This window comes from Vitis riparia, chromosome 14, assembly GCF_004353265.1.
Source record: "Vitis riparia cultivar Riparia Gloire de Montpellier isolate 1030 chromosome 14, EGFV_Vit.rip_1.0, whole genome shotgun sequence".
NCBI classification, from domain to species: Eukaryota; Viridiplantae; Streptophyta; class Magnoliopsida; order Vitales; family Vitaceae; genus Vitis; species Vitis riparia.
Window position 1 is genome coordinate 5,381,634 of NC_048444.1, and position 15,553 is coordinate 5,397,186.

At 34.7% G+C, this 15,553-nt stretch overlaps 1 protein-coding gene across 7 annotated transcripts; it reads right to left on the bottom strand.

Moving 5' to 3' along the window:
- Positions 1-1,041: 1,041 nt before the first annotated feature.
- Positions 1,042-15,098, bottom strand: LOC117930251 (probable alpha-mannosidase At5g13980). 7 transcript variants are annotated; one of them, XM_034850810.1, is made up of 31 exons: positions 15,062-15,079; positions 14,584-14,973; positions 14,409-14,492; positions 13,946-14,034; positions 13,609-13,834; positions 13,324-13,443; positions 13,047-13,133; positions 12,874-12,945; positions 12,136-12,249; positions 10,525-10,625; positions 10,339-10,432; positions 10,078-10,245; positions 9,893-9,982; positions 9,226-9,291; positions 9,063-9,119; positions 8,018-8,237; positions 7,751-7,890; positions 7,422-7,490; positions 7,224-7,283; positions 7,063-7,140; positions 6,298-6,345; positions 5,997-6,116; positions 5,534-5,599; positions 4,906-5,018; positions 4,716-4,800; positions 3,427-3,537; positions 3,258-3,353; positions 2,983-3,030; positions 2,141-2,284; positions 1,634-1,702; positions 1,042-1,537 (listed from the first exon to the last, which is right to left on the bottom strand). In XM_034850810.1, exons 2-31 carry the CDS (start codon positions 14,776-14,778, stop codon positions 1,289-1,291), a joined length of 3,279 nt encoding a protein of 1,092 aa, XP_034706701.1. In that variant the 5' UTR covers positions 14,779-14,973; positions 15,062-15,079; the 3' UTR covers positions 1,042-1,288. The 7 variants fall into 7 exon arrangements, with proteins under 7 accessions (XP_034706701.1, XP_034706702.1, XP_034706704.1 ...); XM_034850811.1 differs by having other exon boundaries at positions 7,063-7,134; positions 14,584-15,098; XM_034850813.1 differs by having other exon boundaries at positions 7,063-7,134; positions 13,609-13,783; positions 14,584-15,097.
- Positions 15,099-15,553: the final 455 nt, after the last annotated feature.

Below are 15,553 nucleotides of genomic sequence, written 5' to 3' on the forward strand. Positions count from 1 at the left end.
TTTTAAGTATTGATGTCTATTTAATCAAGAGTGATTTTTAAGAAGTTAAAACCACTTAAAAGCCAATTTCAAAATTGTTTCCGCTAGCAAGTAATTTTGAACCAGATACGAGATGTTTGTTTCTTTAATGTTTTTTTAAAAGGAATTAAATTTTTTTTTTTTTATGATTTTTAATAAAATTTTTATTGAATAAAAAAAACTAAAATATTTAATTTTTTCTAAATAAAAATAATAATATATTGATTTTTCTTTACTTTTTAATGTTCAATAAAAATAAGGTATTACAAAAACTGAAAATCTAATATTAACACTATTAAACATTAAATTAAAATTATATTTTAAAATTAAGAGTGTGTTTGACAGTGATTTCGGAAAGTGTTTATAGTATTTTTAATGTTTGAAAAATAAATATTTTCAATTGTTAAAAAGACTAAAAATACTTTTAAGAATCATTGTCAAATGCACTCTAAGTAAAAAACAACCGCCACAAAGTGTTTTCTAGTACTTAAAAGCATTTTTTATTAAAAGAAAAAATTGACATTTAAAAGATGTTTGATAATGATTTTAAGAAGCACTTCTAATATTTTTAATACTTGAAATTTTTTATCTTTTAAGTATTAAAAAGGTTAAAAACGCCTCATAAAATTACTATCAAACTCACTCCTAATATATTTTTAAAAATTGCTTTTAAAAATTTAAAGAATCACTGAAAATCATCACAAGAATCACTTTAAAAAGATTATTTAAAAAACAACATTTTTATTAAGCAATATATCATCAAAAATATTATTAAAGCATTTTTCTAGTTATATCCCAACACTAAGTGATCTTATTTAGAAATACGCATAATGGAAAATGCTACTATCAAAAAGTGGCGCTGATAAAAGAGTTATAACCAAAATGACTCCCGAACCGCCAAATATCCTTCAACTTCAAATTTTTGGAACCAAAACTTGTAGTCGATGATTGCAAAAGCACACATGGCCAACTTTTGTGCTCTAAAAACCTTCTGATGCGAAAAACCCAAAAATGGAATGAGACTTTGTCGAGCACACAACATAATTCATTTCCATGTGGAGAATGCAAGCACAAGATAATTCGGTTGCATCATATTTACATGGAAGTGGAACCTCCCAACATGATTAGTCATCTGCGTTCATGGATAATTGTCATACGATATAGAGTTATTTCAGGAACTATGCCAGAAGTTCAAAATACAACTGGGGGAAGCTCAGATGAAATTATGAGCGCAAAGAGGCACGGTCCCTTTCTCAAATTCGCTAGGATCTTATGCAGCATATCTCCCGTCTTCAGGCATCTGCGACTTCCTGAGAGGCAAGGAACTGATTTCAATAACAAAGGTGCGGATTTCCATTGGAGCTAGTTCCACGACCAGGTTCGTAGGATTAACCGGTCTTCCCCTTGCCAACTCAGGTTCTTTTTCAGGGGAGCCCTCGACTTTCCAAACCAGTCTCTTTTGCTCCATTTCTTCTCGTTCTTGATTGGCAGATAAGCTCATTTCTGTCACTTTGCTAATCTGAAGTGAAGATAAAAGCTGAACTTTGTTAGATAAAACAGAATGGTTGCTGAAAAAAGTTAAAAACAATAGATGGTTAGAGTGCATTGCTTCTACCTTCTTGCCAGGGAACAGCTTTTTCAGTTCTACACTGGACATCACAGAAAGATCTTTGTCCTCCCCAATCTTTGCACAAGTTCAAACCAAACACAGGAAAAAAAAAACAATTAAAAATTTCACAGAAATGGGGGAGGATGGTTCAGAAATGCAGATTAACTTCTAAAAACAGAATTCTTCTCTATGACATCAGGGGCTCAAGAGCACAACAAACATTCTGCCAAATTTAGTAATTGATTTGTCAAAAAATAAAAGAAAAGAACATCATAGCAAGTACTTCCAAGTCTTTGACATAAGGACATAGCTTCTCTGTTTTAGTAACAATAATTAATATCGGGTGTTAGTAAAGCAACATGTTGCCACTGCTTCCATCCTACATTAGTAAGCTCCACCTAGATTGGCTATTTCAGGGGAATTAAAAAAAACTGTCATTTGAAAAAACCAGGAACTACCATATTTTTGGGCTTAGTATGAAGTGAAGCAATGAAAAAAAGTTTCTTTTTTCACTTTCTTAACAACGATCACAGGTATTTCAATGAAGAGCTGAGTTTGGAGTGATCTGCCTCTCATCTCGGTGTGGTTTTTATCTAATTCTCGCTTGAAGAAGGGTTGCAAATTCTTTAGCTCTCCCTTGTGCTTAGTCAAGGTCCTCTGAAAGTTTGATGTACTCTTCACACACATGCTTATTACAATAACACTAGTACAAAAGGAAAATTAAGTCTTCAAACAAAGAGGATAACTTCTGATAAATGTATTAGAAGCTAAGCTTGAAGCCTTGAAATGCTATGGAACAGGAGAAACTAGCCAAAAACTAATAAAAACAAAGAAAATTATCCATGAAACCATAAATTAACCTAAAAATGATGACACAATTGACCCACATGCAATTTAGGTAAAGCAATGCAGCACACTCGAATTTATGTTTCCAAGCATTATCCACTAACCCTATGGTTATAAGAAAATTTGAGGGAAAATGCATGTGAAAGAACAAAAGGAAAAAATAGAAGGAAAAAAAATTAAGGAGAATAAAAAATAGATTTAAAGTCAATAAATTACTTTTACATGTTTTTTCAAACTCATTTCACATATTTTTCCTCTTTTATATCAAGATTAAATAATTTAAAATTCATAAGCTTTGAACTAATAAGTTATATTTGATTTTTTCATGGTAAAACAAATATGAGAAAATCATTTCCTTACTATTTTTCCTTTCCAGTGGTACTTTTGTAGAACCAAACGTAGCACAAATAAAAGTTGGAAATACCAAAAAACAAATTAACTTCATACAATGAAAGCTCAGAAATAATGCTCCTTGCAACAATTGAATGGAGTAAGAAAGGAAATAAAACCTCAAATAAATGTGCTAACCGAAGGAGAACTTTTCCATCATCAAGCTCCTGCATGGTCCAGGGCAATGAAACTTTAAAGGTGAAAAAAAAAGAGGAGGAAATAAAAGAAAACCAAGAAGCATGTATACATGAATTGGTAGTCCTGTTATGTACCTAGCCATTTAGGTAAAAATTTCTCCTAGAAGACTTTTTCTTTTCTTACTTTTCTTATTCAAAGAAAACAATAATGAAACCAAACATAAGCCTGTCTTGCACAAAGATGAAGCTTCATGTACCTGGAGAGTTATAAGAGCAACATTATCAGGCAAACTGTAGGAGGGATCAATTCCTGAAAATGTGGGTACATGAGAACTCATCCAGTTATCTCCATCCTGCAAAAAGGAAATTAATTATGTAACTAATGCACATGACTAGAAACACATGTACTTCAATAGCTTGTTTTACCTCTTCAGTGAAGGCTAACAGAAATGGAGAATATATCTCTTGGCCAGCTGAACGACGCCACTTAGCACCCTCCCCTAGGGGGTCAATTCTGAAATAAAATTTTCCTTGGATCTGCAAAAGTTAATTGAGTATGCAGGAGATTATAGGTTATTCTTCACATTGACAAAATTATCACACCCTTCATCAAAGCTAATAGTTCCATTTTGATTAGTGTTTTGAGTACTTTCGATTGAAGTGGAAAACACTGTTAAAGGGTCCCAGTATTCCATTTTCGGTCCATCACTGGTTGTGTATATTCTGATTGCAAAGAAATATTTAATTAAAGGCCCCTAACAAAAGAGGGAGCACGACCCAAAAACAGGTCCATCACAATGTATATAAAATAGTTTGACTGCATTCCATATCTGCTGGATTTTTATTCTACTTTTTTTGTTAGTTCTCTCTAATGAATCATTCAGGAACAGTTTTAGTACTTAAATACAGAATTAGTAGAAATAACCCCTAATGCCCTAATATCATTCAGTTTAACTACAGGATCCCCATATTATTCACCAGGACCAAAGCTCCACACAAGTCCAATTTTAAAAGAATTTTCCACCCTCTGCGTCTTTCCTCTTTTTCCATAGAATCAGATTAAAATAGTAAGATTCTCAAATTGGAAGAAGAAACAGTAACTTGATCTTAAAAGACCTAGAAGATGAAAATCATCAGACTAGAGAAAAAAGATGAACTGCCAGCTCCAGATACATCTCCATACCATCTGATACCATCAAGTCCAGACAGAATGAGGACAGGTCCAAACCTTCTGGCATACAACTTGATATAGAATATAGGGCCATTCTGTCCCCACCCACCGACACACACACGTCCAAATTGGAACCTTTCAATCAAAATGTCCTGGAACAGACTGAAAGTAACAGAGTTGTTTCTAACGCATAAGACGAATTTGAATATGGTGACATTTAAATTTAAAATAGACAGCTCAAAATCTCCATGACCAGAAATTGCATAATAAAAAATACATTGAGTAAGCTACTGATCTAGGGAAAGTATATAGTTAAGTATCACTAACAAGAATATCACAATGTTTTTGTTTCAGTTGAAAGTAAGAGGCAGCTGTAAGGTATTTCATTTTTAATAAATCTATGACTATTTGAAGAACAAGTAGTAAATTTATACAATTAAACTGCAAAATGTAAGGGTTTCAGGAAAGAAATATTCAAATCTGGTATAAAAAAGAAAAAAGATTGCCCCGGAAAGAGTTCCAGAGCTGGGTAACATGTGCTTACTGTTAGTCCAGTGCATTTATCATGGATACAGACTGTTTCATTAAGAGCTTCTGCAACGCCTTTAGAATCATCATGTAGCAGTCTCCTATATGATAAGAGGATTCTCAATTATGATTCACATAATGCATGAAGTTTTTACTCATCACCAGGTAACCAATGACAATTATGAATTGTGAAGGTGAGAATGTACCTATGGAGCATCAGCTCTATTTGTCCATCCTCAATGCTGGATCCACCCACAGATCGATCCACTAAAACTGAAAGCTCTGTTTTATCATCTTGTATGTATATTCCAAGATTAATCTGAAGGGAGTATATAGAATCATATGTGAAGACAAAGAAGGGATTAATAATGCAATAAGTTTCTAAATGTCATTGTGCTAAAAGGGCCCAAACCATAGGAAGGTGAGTATGAATAAAATGCAAGTACCAGGACCAGGAAAATATATATATATATATATATTATAGAATGAAATAAAAAAACCATCAATTTTCTATCTTTAAACTTGTTTTGTCCTGTTTATGAAGAAAGACTGTCTGCTGCTTCAGATATGAGCAGCAAATAGAGGTTTACTTTTATAAAGAGATGTAATCACAAGTAACAGATTTATTTAACATTTTCTCAAACTTGTTCCTCATTATTAAATTGAAGTCAATTTATTTGTAAAACCATTATTATCATGCAAAACTTAATTCACCAGGAGAATAGATCTTCAAGCAGAATTTTCAACAATTGAAAAGCTTATTATCAAAAAAGTGAATTAGGTACTGCACCACCCAATACAAAAAACTTATAGGCTTAATTAAAAACAACATACTGGGTAATAATTTCCAGCAACAGGTTGGTTCACTTTCAGGTCCCAGTCTGTTCTGTAGTCACGAATCTGTAAACCAAATGAATCATCACATAATGTTGTATAAACTGAACTAATTAGAAAGGAATATCACTTTTAAGTTTTAACAACTATATTTCTCTATGCCATGTGCTCTGAGCAACTGAAAACAAATTGTCAAAGTTGAGGAACATCAATCCTTGTTTCTGGCAATGTGAAGACACAGAAAATAACTTATTAGGATTCCCACCCAACAATTCTTCTGAGGTCAAAAGGATTACAAAACTAAATATATTGGCTTAAGGTTCATTTTTTAGTTGCATTGTCACTACACTCAAAGAACTTCTCATCCTTTTTAATTTGATTCATGTTTCAAAAAATATTTTTTTTCTGATAACAAAGAAAAGCAATGACTATATTTAGTGGTAATGGCAAGCATACAACATACCCTTTTGATAAAATCCCGTCCATTGGAATCTGTATAGAATGTTTTGTTGGTTGCCATCGTAGTTGTAATTTGAGTTGCAACTTCTTTCCCAATTCCATCATCTATAGGTATAGGTCCAACCTGATACCAAAGACACCGTCAATGCATGGATGAGGATACAGTATGTCAATGTTGACCCCATTTTAACCATTCACCACCAAGGTAAACAAAAAGAGAAAAAAAAAAAATCTAAATTCTCTACTGCCCAAGAATAAATTTTTTAGAATAGATAAATATAGAAGAAGCCAGTAAGTAAGATTACTGCAAACTCGACTTCAGCATGCTCCTTGCCCTTGTACATTCTGGTGACCTGCACATGTGTGCATCACAATGTTACTGACAAAAGCAAACACAGAATCTCTAGTAATCATAAACCAAAGTTTCTTAAATCCCACCCTGCCATGCATTATAACTTTTAATAAGGATTAAAAAGGAAAAAAAAATGCCCCACAGTGAGAACATGACTTTACATCTGACCCTCAACTTGTCATCCCTATGCCCATCCCTTGGAAGTTTTACTGATAAGAATGGTCAATGTTAGTTACAACTTTCTAATTCTCAGGTTGGTTAAACAAAATCTTCTGTACTTTCAAGGGACCTGCCACATTTGATGAGTTTTAAGCAGAAACAGTATACACAGTAATTTACATGCATATTTCAACATGTACGAAGAATCATTTTCCAGCATATCACATGAGTACGGAATAGCTTCCAAAAATTCCTGAGCAAGGTCCCCATGGCTAAATTAGCTGAATAATCCATTGTAGTCCAATCACCAAAACTATATCTCATGTATTAAATATGATTATTCATTACAACTCAGAACCTTCTGATTCAATTGTAAGCATCTAGTGCCATAGGTCCAACATTTTTTTTCCAAAACGCCATGCTTAAGTTTCACTCAGGAAGTGACCTTCACATTGTTAACCCATCATATAATTTCCATGTACTCTGACAATTAAGTTCTGGTGCTGAAAAGTGGAGAAAAACAACGCACAGAAGGCAACGTTGGGACAAAGCAAAGCACCTGATATATCCATGGATTAATCCGCTGATGTACTTCATCCAGTAGTGGTCCACGCATGACAGTCAAAGGACTCTGCAACTTTTAGAAGCAGCTATTAATTAAAAATTACCATGATGCATGTTTGTATGGGGCATAAGTACTTGGAAAACATTGTTATGCACCTCTTCTTCAGGCTTTATAACAAATGTATGATTAGGACGGAAGATATATGCTCCAGAGGCCTTCAAGAAAGAATGCAAACTTCAGAAGAAGCTAAGTTGGAAGGAGACTTTTGTGATAATTTTGAATTCAGTGCAAACATATTCAGAATATAGAGGATAAAGGGGGTACAAGAGAAATATCTATTTAAAAATATTTACCTGAGGATCTTTATCACTTCCATCATTTCCAGTGTAAAAACTGTATGACAGTTGGACAGGTTCTTTGACCTAGAAAGGTAAAAGTTATATGAGAGTACTTCCTGTATTTACTACTATCATTATTATGATTTTTATTGAAGGTGTAATCCAGTGGAAAAGAATGGAAAACAAGATTTCTACAGATAATGCATTGAGCAAAATGACAATACTAACAAAATCATTTCTAATTGAGGATAGAAAAACACAGATTGCACTGAAAGAAATTCATGGAGAAGGAAAGTGAAAGTCTCAATAAAACAGTACTTATCAAGTGCTTGTACATTGCATACCAAGCTTCTACTATTAGTATAATGTGTCATTTTTCCGACATCTGATGAAAAAGTAAGCCTTAAATTCCCTTGACCAACTTCAACAGTAGAGGTTTCCATTGCTCGAGGTGTAAATACAGATGATGTGGTCAAAGTAGAAGCTGCAACAAAAAGTGAAAAAAATAGGTTAAACAAATTCATGTCAAGAACCTGCAGTGGTTTCTTTGTTTGTTCTGCATGGCAAGTATATTCTCAAAAGTGACTGCAAATTTGCAACTTCACAAAAACCTGTTCTTTCAGCCCTTGAGATGGTATAAGTGCTGAAACCAAGAGGTGGCACAGATGCTGAAAATGCAAGCCAATACTTAGGTGCCTCACTTGGGGTTTTACCCAAGTATGCCTTAACATAGTAGTTTCTCATGCCCACATGGGCATTAACTAGAGGAAGAATCTGTGATTCGATCACTTTCCCATTAGAATCATGAACAGTAACATCCTCTTTGATGACCTACAGAAAAATTGATCCCATAAGTAGAGACATAAACAAATTGAAACTATTTAACTACATGTTAGAAATATTTCTGGAAATGGATCTTGTTCATAAAATACATAAACTCCAGGTCCCATAGAAATTATATCAGGTGCACATGAATGCAGACAGGCCAAGTTTGGTTGCAGGGAGGGGGGGTGTTGAGAGAGGGGTTAAGGCATTTGTGGTGCATAAGATTTTTATATCTACAATGTGATTTTGGAGTATATAATCCATATTAGAACCAAAAGCAGAATAATTTCTAGACCATCTGCAACATAGCTAGGTCCATAAATATATGACAGGCCCCACCAAAGTGACTGCTGGTCCTCTGTTAAGAATGCCATGCCTATAGAATTATCGGAGTGGGATAGATTAACCATTAAGTGGAGAAGCTGGGATAGATTAACTATTAAGTGGAGAAGCACTACCCTTTTTAACAGAAAGTGGAGAAGTACTTCTAGACACCTGTTCCATTGTGGAACAACGATCAAGACATCCATTTACAATTGTCTAATAACTCAAATTGTCCATCTATGTACCTTTTCTAACCCATAAAGCCATATAAGGTCATCCAGTAGGTTCAGAACTGGCGGTGCAGGATGCCAGGTTATCACACAGTTTACTTAATTGTGACTACATTGGACATCCAAGTCATGATTAATATGCAGCAGCATAACTTCTATATACAGTAAGACTGGTATGCATATTTGATTTGTTGAAAAGAAGTAACAGATACCATAAGCATTATAGTACAGCACTTTTCAGAATATAAAACACTAAAACCAGAGTAGAAGTACTCACAGGAATTCGAATTACATCATCTCTCTTCCATCCAAGAGAATTGTAGACAACAACAATCTACAGATGAGAAGATCCCCATAAGTTGATAGATTTCAAGTGGAGTAACAATATCATTCTTAACTACTTGGTGAAAGAAAAAATGAGGGATGAAATGTATCCTTACCAACTTTTTCCCATGTGAAAGATCAATCTCTGATGGAGGACAGTAACTTATATTCAGAAGCGCACACTGAAAAACAATATTCACATTTTAGACCCATCTTCACTTGAATTCAAAATTGAAAATGAAAAAGGGAAAAAAGAGAAGTCTCTCATGCAGAATTTTAAGAAATATCAAACTTCAATAATGCAGATTAAAATCTTTTATTCCATTGGATTTTATGTTTTAAGAAAGTAAATCTACAAAACAGGTTTCCAAGCATTTTTCTCCTCTTTTTGTTTCATTATTATCACAAAATGACATTTTTTAGAAAGTCATAATAAAGACAGAATGAAAGTACATTTGCAGCATAACTACAATACAGAGTATATATAATTTGCATTCAAGAGGTTCTAAGTCAACAATAAATACATAAAAATATGAGGTAGATATGGCATGTCACTGTCTGCATACGATGCATCCAGATGGTTTCAGAACAAGATAAGTGCATGACTGTGTGAGCATTTACTTCTTGATAAAGCTTATAAATCATGAATAAGCCTTGTCATCATAGCTAATGTAACTCTTTGAAAAAATGCTTGACAAGGAACAAAATGTAACATGAAAATGCAGGCTACTCAAAATATGAAGCACAAAAAGCTCACTAGCTTAAGGGCTCATAATCTTTTGCCTGTTGAAACTTAGTAGTTGGGTTTCCACATCCAGCACTTGGCATTGATTCAGCCAAACAAGCAAGTGAAGCTGCAACTAACTCTTCAGCCTGCACAGTGATAATGAGCAAGTAAGTAACACATTAACCTTAAATGGAAAAAAAGAAAAAAAAAGAAATCATTTATGATGGTCAACCATCCACACCTTGTCATAGCCCATTGACAGACGCTTTGCATAATCACTGGCCACATGTTGCTTTTCTGTACCAGTAACTGCATCATGATGCTGAGCAATTGCTAAAGCATCTGCCAGTGCATCAGTAGTGGGCCCTGAATCACTCCTCCCTTTGAAAAACTCTAGTTGCCTCGCTGCCTGTTTATTATACATCAGAAAAATATATGAAATACAACATTAAAGTTGTACTTAATGAAAGGTAGACATATTAAAAAGATGCATGAATCGGACCAAATAGTAGCCACTCATCATTCTGACATAGCGCTTGATGGCTGGTCTACTTGTAAAGTATCCTGTCCAGTACGCATTTGCACTATCTGCATATCTGAAATAAAGTGTGCACCAACTATAAGGAAGAACCAAGGAAAAGGAATCATAAGAGATCAGATTATTGCAATATACAAAAATTCAACTCACGGGAAGAAGTCATCAGTCTTGATTGGCCAGGATTCGTTGGTGGCAAATTTTGCATCAGTATATATGGACGGGGTTGAGTAGAGTGCATTCACACGCCCATCCTAGAAACATTTGAAATTAAACCATTTTACAACAGCAGAGAAATATTTGATTTTGAATTTATAAATGCAACAGAAAGAAAAAAAAATGTAAAATCATAAGGCAGAATACATTCCAACCTAATTGCCTTGTTAAAAACCACCAGTAAGGATGAAAGAAACCAGAAAGATACAAGAGAACATCACCACCAAAACTGAAAATGAATAACTACATGAACTACTACCAAATTGAGAATACAGTGCATGCACAATACAAGGAAAATGACTTCATTTGGCTAAAAGGTTAATCAAACAAGAGGCAAGACCTTGATGAGTTTAACTAACATTGAACTTAAAACTATATTGCTACGAAAGGAAATGGAATACATGCAGTGCTGGGAATGATGAGCTGATGAGTTATGCATTATAAAAACACTAGTAAGTTGTGCAAAATTGATATCTCCACCCCAATATCTAGAACTACCATAACAAATCTTATATATTAAAAGCATAAAATAAACCATTTGAATTTAGTAATTCTCCCTGATTCTTGATTAGATAAACCCAACATCAAACATGACCATCCATTTATGACGATTTTTCATAGTTTGTCAATAGAAGATGCAAATTCCCTTCAGAAAATTTTGAAATGAATGTCTTATTCTATTAACTGCAGCCTCTAATAGTACTAAGGGTGGGAACCTTGGAACCCATGAACCAAATTCTTCTACTCAACCTTGGCCCAACCTAATTTATTTTTGGGCTGACTTAGATTTCAGAAAGCACAAACCATTTAGAAACATGTTGAATCCTAAGAACCAGATACTAGGCTTTCAGTTTTGGGGATAAATCAACTAAGACACTTCCATTACCCTTTTATTCATTTGCCAATAAAAATGGAAAAACTTTTATAAGAAACTATGAAGACTAAATCAAGGTTGCAACAGCAATCCACCAAGAGATTATCAGACAAATGAAGAGGATCTTCAAATTGTGATGTCACACATCGGCAACCAAATAGGATGTCTTCATTACCCTCCTGCTTAACATAGAAAATCTGAGCTTCTCCCACCAATCCTTGAATCTCAGATAAAAACTTCAATGTCAGAGTGAGCAGTGAAAGAATTCTTCAATTTTGTTCACCTCTTTGCGGTTGTTTTTCTACTGTTACATTCTTAAAACCAAAGTTCATCTAAATTAACAACTTAAGAACTGCTTTCCTTCCTTTCCTTCCAAAGCTTTTTCAGATGCAGCTGAATGAATCATCTATTCCTTTGCAGCAAGTAAAATTTTTTCTTCGTTTCTAACACTACTTCAAAATTTCATTTCAATTCAGTTTTTCTGTGAGAAGCTATTTATTTCGTGGATAACTGCAGATAAGGGAATCTCAGTTCCCTTACATGGAAACCATATAATTGTAAAGCTATTGAATTTTATTTTGTAGATTTCAATTCAACCAAATAAAAGAAAGTTAATGAAAGCCACGACAATAATAAGAATAATAATAGCTGTAGGAAAAACATGTTGAAATTACCTTGTTGACATAATGAATGAGCTTGTCCATCTGACGGAACCAAGTGTGTGCATATTGATACTTGAAATCTGTTCCCATGGTCCACATTATATGATTTGTACGAGTTATGTTAGCCTGAGACAAAATAATTGTTGGTAGGTTCAACAGGCATAGGTCCCATGTGAATGAAAGATAAAACTTGCTTTCCCTTCTTTTCTTGGTCATTTTTATTTGAGTTTAAGAAAATGTCATTCTCAAAAGAACTTGCACTACATAAAAAAAGGGGGGAAAAAGGGTTGATTGTTATACATGTCTCCCTATGAAAGATATATGCTCTTCTAAAAGTTCTAAAAGAATCAAAATGATGTCAACCACCAAATAAGAATAATAAAAATAAAAATTTGCATTGGTGGAATAGGTCTTCCAGAAGATATAAAAGTTGCAAAGATTCCCAAAATGCTTTAAGCTTTGAATTCAGTGTTTATAAAAGTGTCCTTACTTGTTTATTTCCTTTATTGCTAGATAGAGTTATCATGATGCTGCTAATATAAAACTAAAGTGAACTGTTTTAAGTATATTATAGATATTTGCATATTCAACCAATATTTCCTTAATTTCTGTTTTATTCTTCAAGAAGAAATTTTCATTTATCTACCACAAACATTTCTTACATAAAAAATGAGGATGATGGAGACACCATGAGTGGTCCAACTAAAAAATATGCAGGTGCAGGTAAAAAAACAACTGGTCCCAGCTTACCTGTGATACTGCAGCAGCCACAAAGTCATTCACTCGATCTTGAACATTATAATCAAACAGATTTATGTCATCCTTCATTTAAAAGAAGAAAACAAATTCAAAATTGTAAACAAGCATTCATATTCAGCAGATTTGCAGCATATCATAAAATTCTTGGGTCATTGGGTGTTTACTTGAACAATAGGGGAATCATCATTAACTTCAAAATAGAAACCACCAGGGGGAGGCTCATAATTCTCAGGGAATGCACCAGCAAAAATCTGCAATTAAAAAAGGAATCAACAAAGGCTTGTAAGAATTTCCTTCAGCATATATGCGAATGGGAAAGGAAATAAACAATAGATCACTAAATGCAAGTATACAACCAAATGCAAAAAACAACTGCATGCAGAGTTACATAAATTCAATTGCATCCATGCTGAACAAACATAAACAAACCTATGTCTTCACCTGTGCAGATGCATCAAAATTCCTAGAAGCTCGCCAAACAACTTCAAGACTCTTCTCGCCTTTACGCTTGTCCCTATCTTGGTAATCAATCCGGCCAAAGTAAAGAGCATCAAATCCAACCTAAAATGGGAGATAGTTATGGAAAATAACTTCCAGTTCTATTTGTCCAACATTAATAGTCTTTCCAATAAATAATGAAGCCTTTGCCTAGTCTACCAGTGGAGGAAATAAGAGAAAACCGAAATAATAAACCAATACATTTCTTCATTACATAATTAGGCTTACTTCTGCTCCCAACAAGTAAGCCTGCACAGCAGAATGTCCAAATGGGTCAATTTGCCAACCAATTCTAGGAGTCACCCCAAATTCCTTTTTGAGAAATCGATGCCCAAGTGTTGTCTGATCAACCATATCAATGTAATGTGTTGCTGCCTCATCATGCATGCACATACCCCCATTTCTGCAATCCCAAACAAAAAGGAAACCAGTCCAAATAATCCCCACATTCAGTCTGGAAAATACAAAGAGTGAGGAGCATCCATAAAGTAGAAAAAACAGGACATTTGACATAAATATTATTAAAAATGTCACATTGAGTAAAAATGTCACTAAATTTTTATACATGAACTCCAGTTGACCCGAGCGAACCAGCTGCTTAACAATACCCTGAACTGTCTCGCTCTGATCTCTCCACCATCGCTGGAAAAATGCCTGCATCAATCAACAGGCCAAAACCATCGGTACCAAACATGAAAATTTTAAGGAGAAGAGATAAAACCCTAAGGCTCATTTTGGTTACTAAGAAAAGGGGAAAAAAACTAGTATTTGTCGAATCATATTTTTCTCATTATTTGGGATCCCAAATAACAAAAACCTCTACTCAAGTGAGCCCGGTACATTGTTGATTTGCTTAGTTGATTGACCTTTCTCATTTCCCATTCGTTGAAGCACTTTGAAGGTTTAGTAACCGCGGCTCCACAGCAAGGAAAAAACAGACATAGAATTCAAAAAAATTTCTCTTCGGTTTCCTCAGCAACCAACCAGAGAGCGGGCGAGAAAAAAAAAACTAAACAAAATAAAATTACCTGTTCGACATAAATGAATTTCCTATTCTTGTCAGCCAACAACGCTGTAACCATAGAATCCAACACATTTTCCACACATGCTCCCTACATTAAAAAAAGAAAAATGAAGATGAAGGAAATGATTTGAATCATTAAATTCAAATCAAATTCAAACCAAACCAAGGCTATAGAGTACCTGAATAGAATTGTTAGAACCGACGTAGTACTGATCAACCGTCTTCAACCAACCAACATCGTCGTGAGTGTGAGCAACCAAATGCACGTTAATTTTCCCGGGAACCAGCCTCGGCGAAGTATCGTACACCATAAACTTCGACTCCGCATGAAAAATTCCCGCCAAAAGCAGCACGAAGAACAGAGAAATCTCCATTGACGATGCAAGTCGAGGAGCTTCAACCGATTCGATAGACAACCGAGCCTTGTTTCGCTTTTCAGAGATCAGTCATAAAAGCTCCGCATGTGTATGCAGTAGAGCTGTACAGGTGTCTGCGCGAGGTTTTGTCTCTCAGTTCAGCTTCTGAGTCTCCACTCCATGGAAGCCCCCACAGGTTCAGTGTTGTTGACCCTGCAATGGAAATACCGTGTTTGGGTTTTCTTCCGATTTGAGCCGTTTAGTCAAAACAGCTAACCAATTAGCTTTAATCAGTAATTACCATCATAAAATCAGCGATCGCTGAGTCAAAAACTCGGACAAGAAAAAAGGAAAGATAAAAAATTCTGTCCAAAACTACGCCATCTTCCATTATAAGGTGGGTGTGGGGAATCTGTATTGGTAAATGTATCCAAAGGTATCCGGGTGTATTTTTTTATTATTTCTTTTCTGTTATTGGTTATCCCTATCCACTGTATCTCTTTACGTCTGAAGTTTTGGATATAGTATGATTTAAAATAGTGAGCTGACAGCATCGCAAGTGGGTGCGTGCGGCTGAATTGTCGTTAGGTGCGGTCTAAATGGATGGGGCTTTTCCCTCGTTAGCTAAGTTGGGATTTGGGCAGAAGATTCGAATGTGAAAAATCCCAACTTGAAATGGAATTGCGGAAGTTGTGCTGTCTACATGTTGGGCTTTACCGGGATCTTATTCGATGGTGTAGCCCGTAGGTATGGAAGATGGGACCAAGATCCAAAAGGGGCTAGTGAGAAGTTT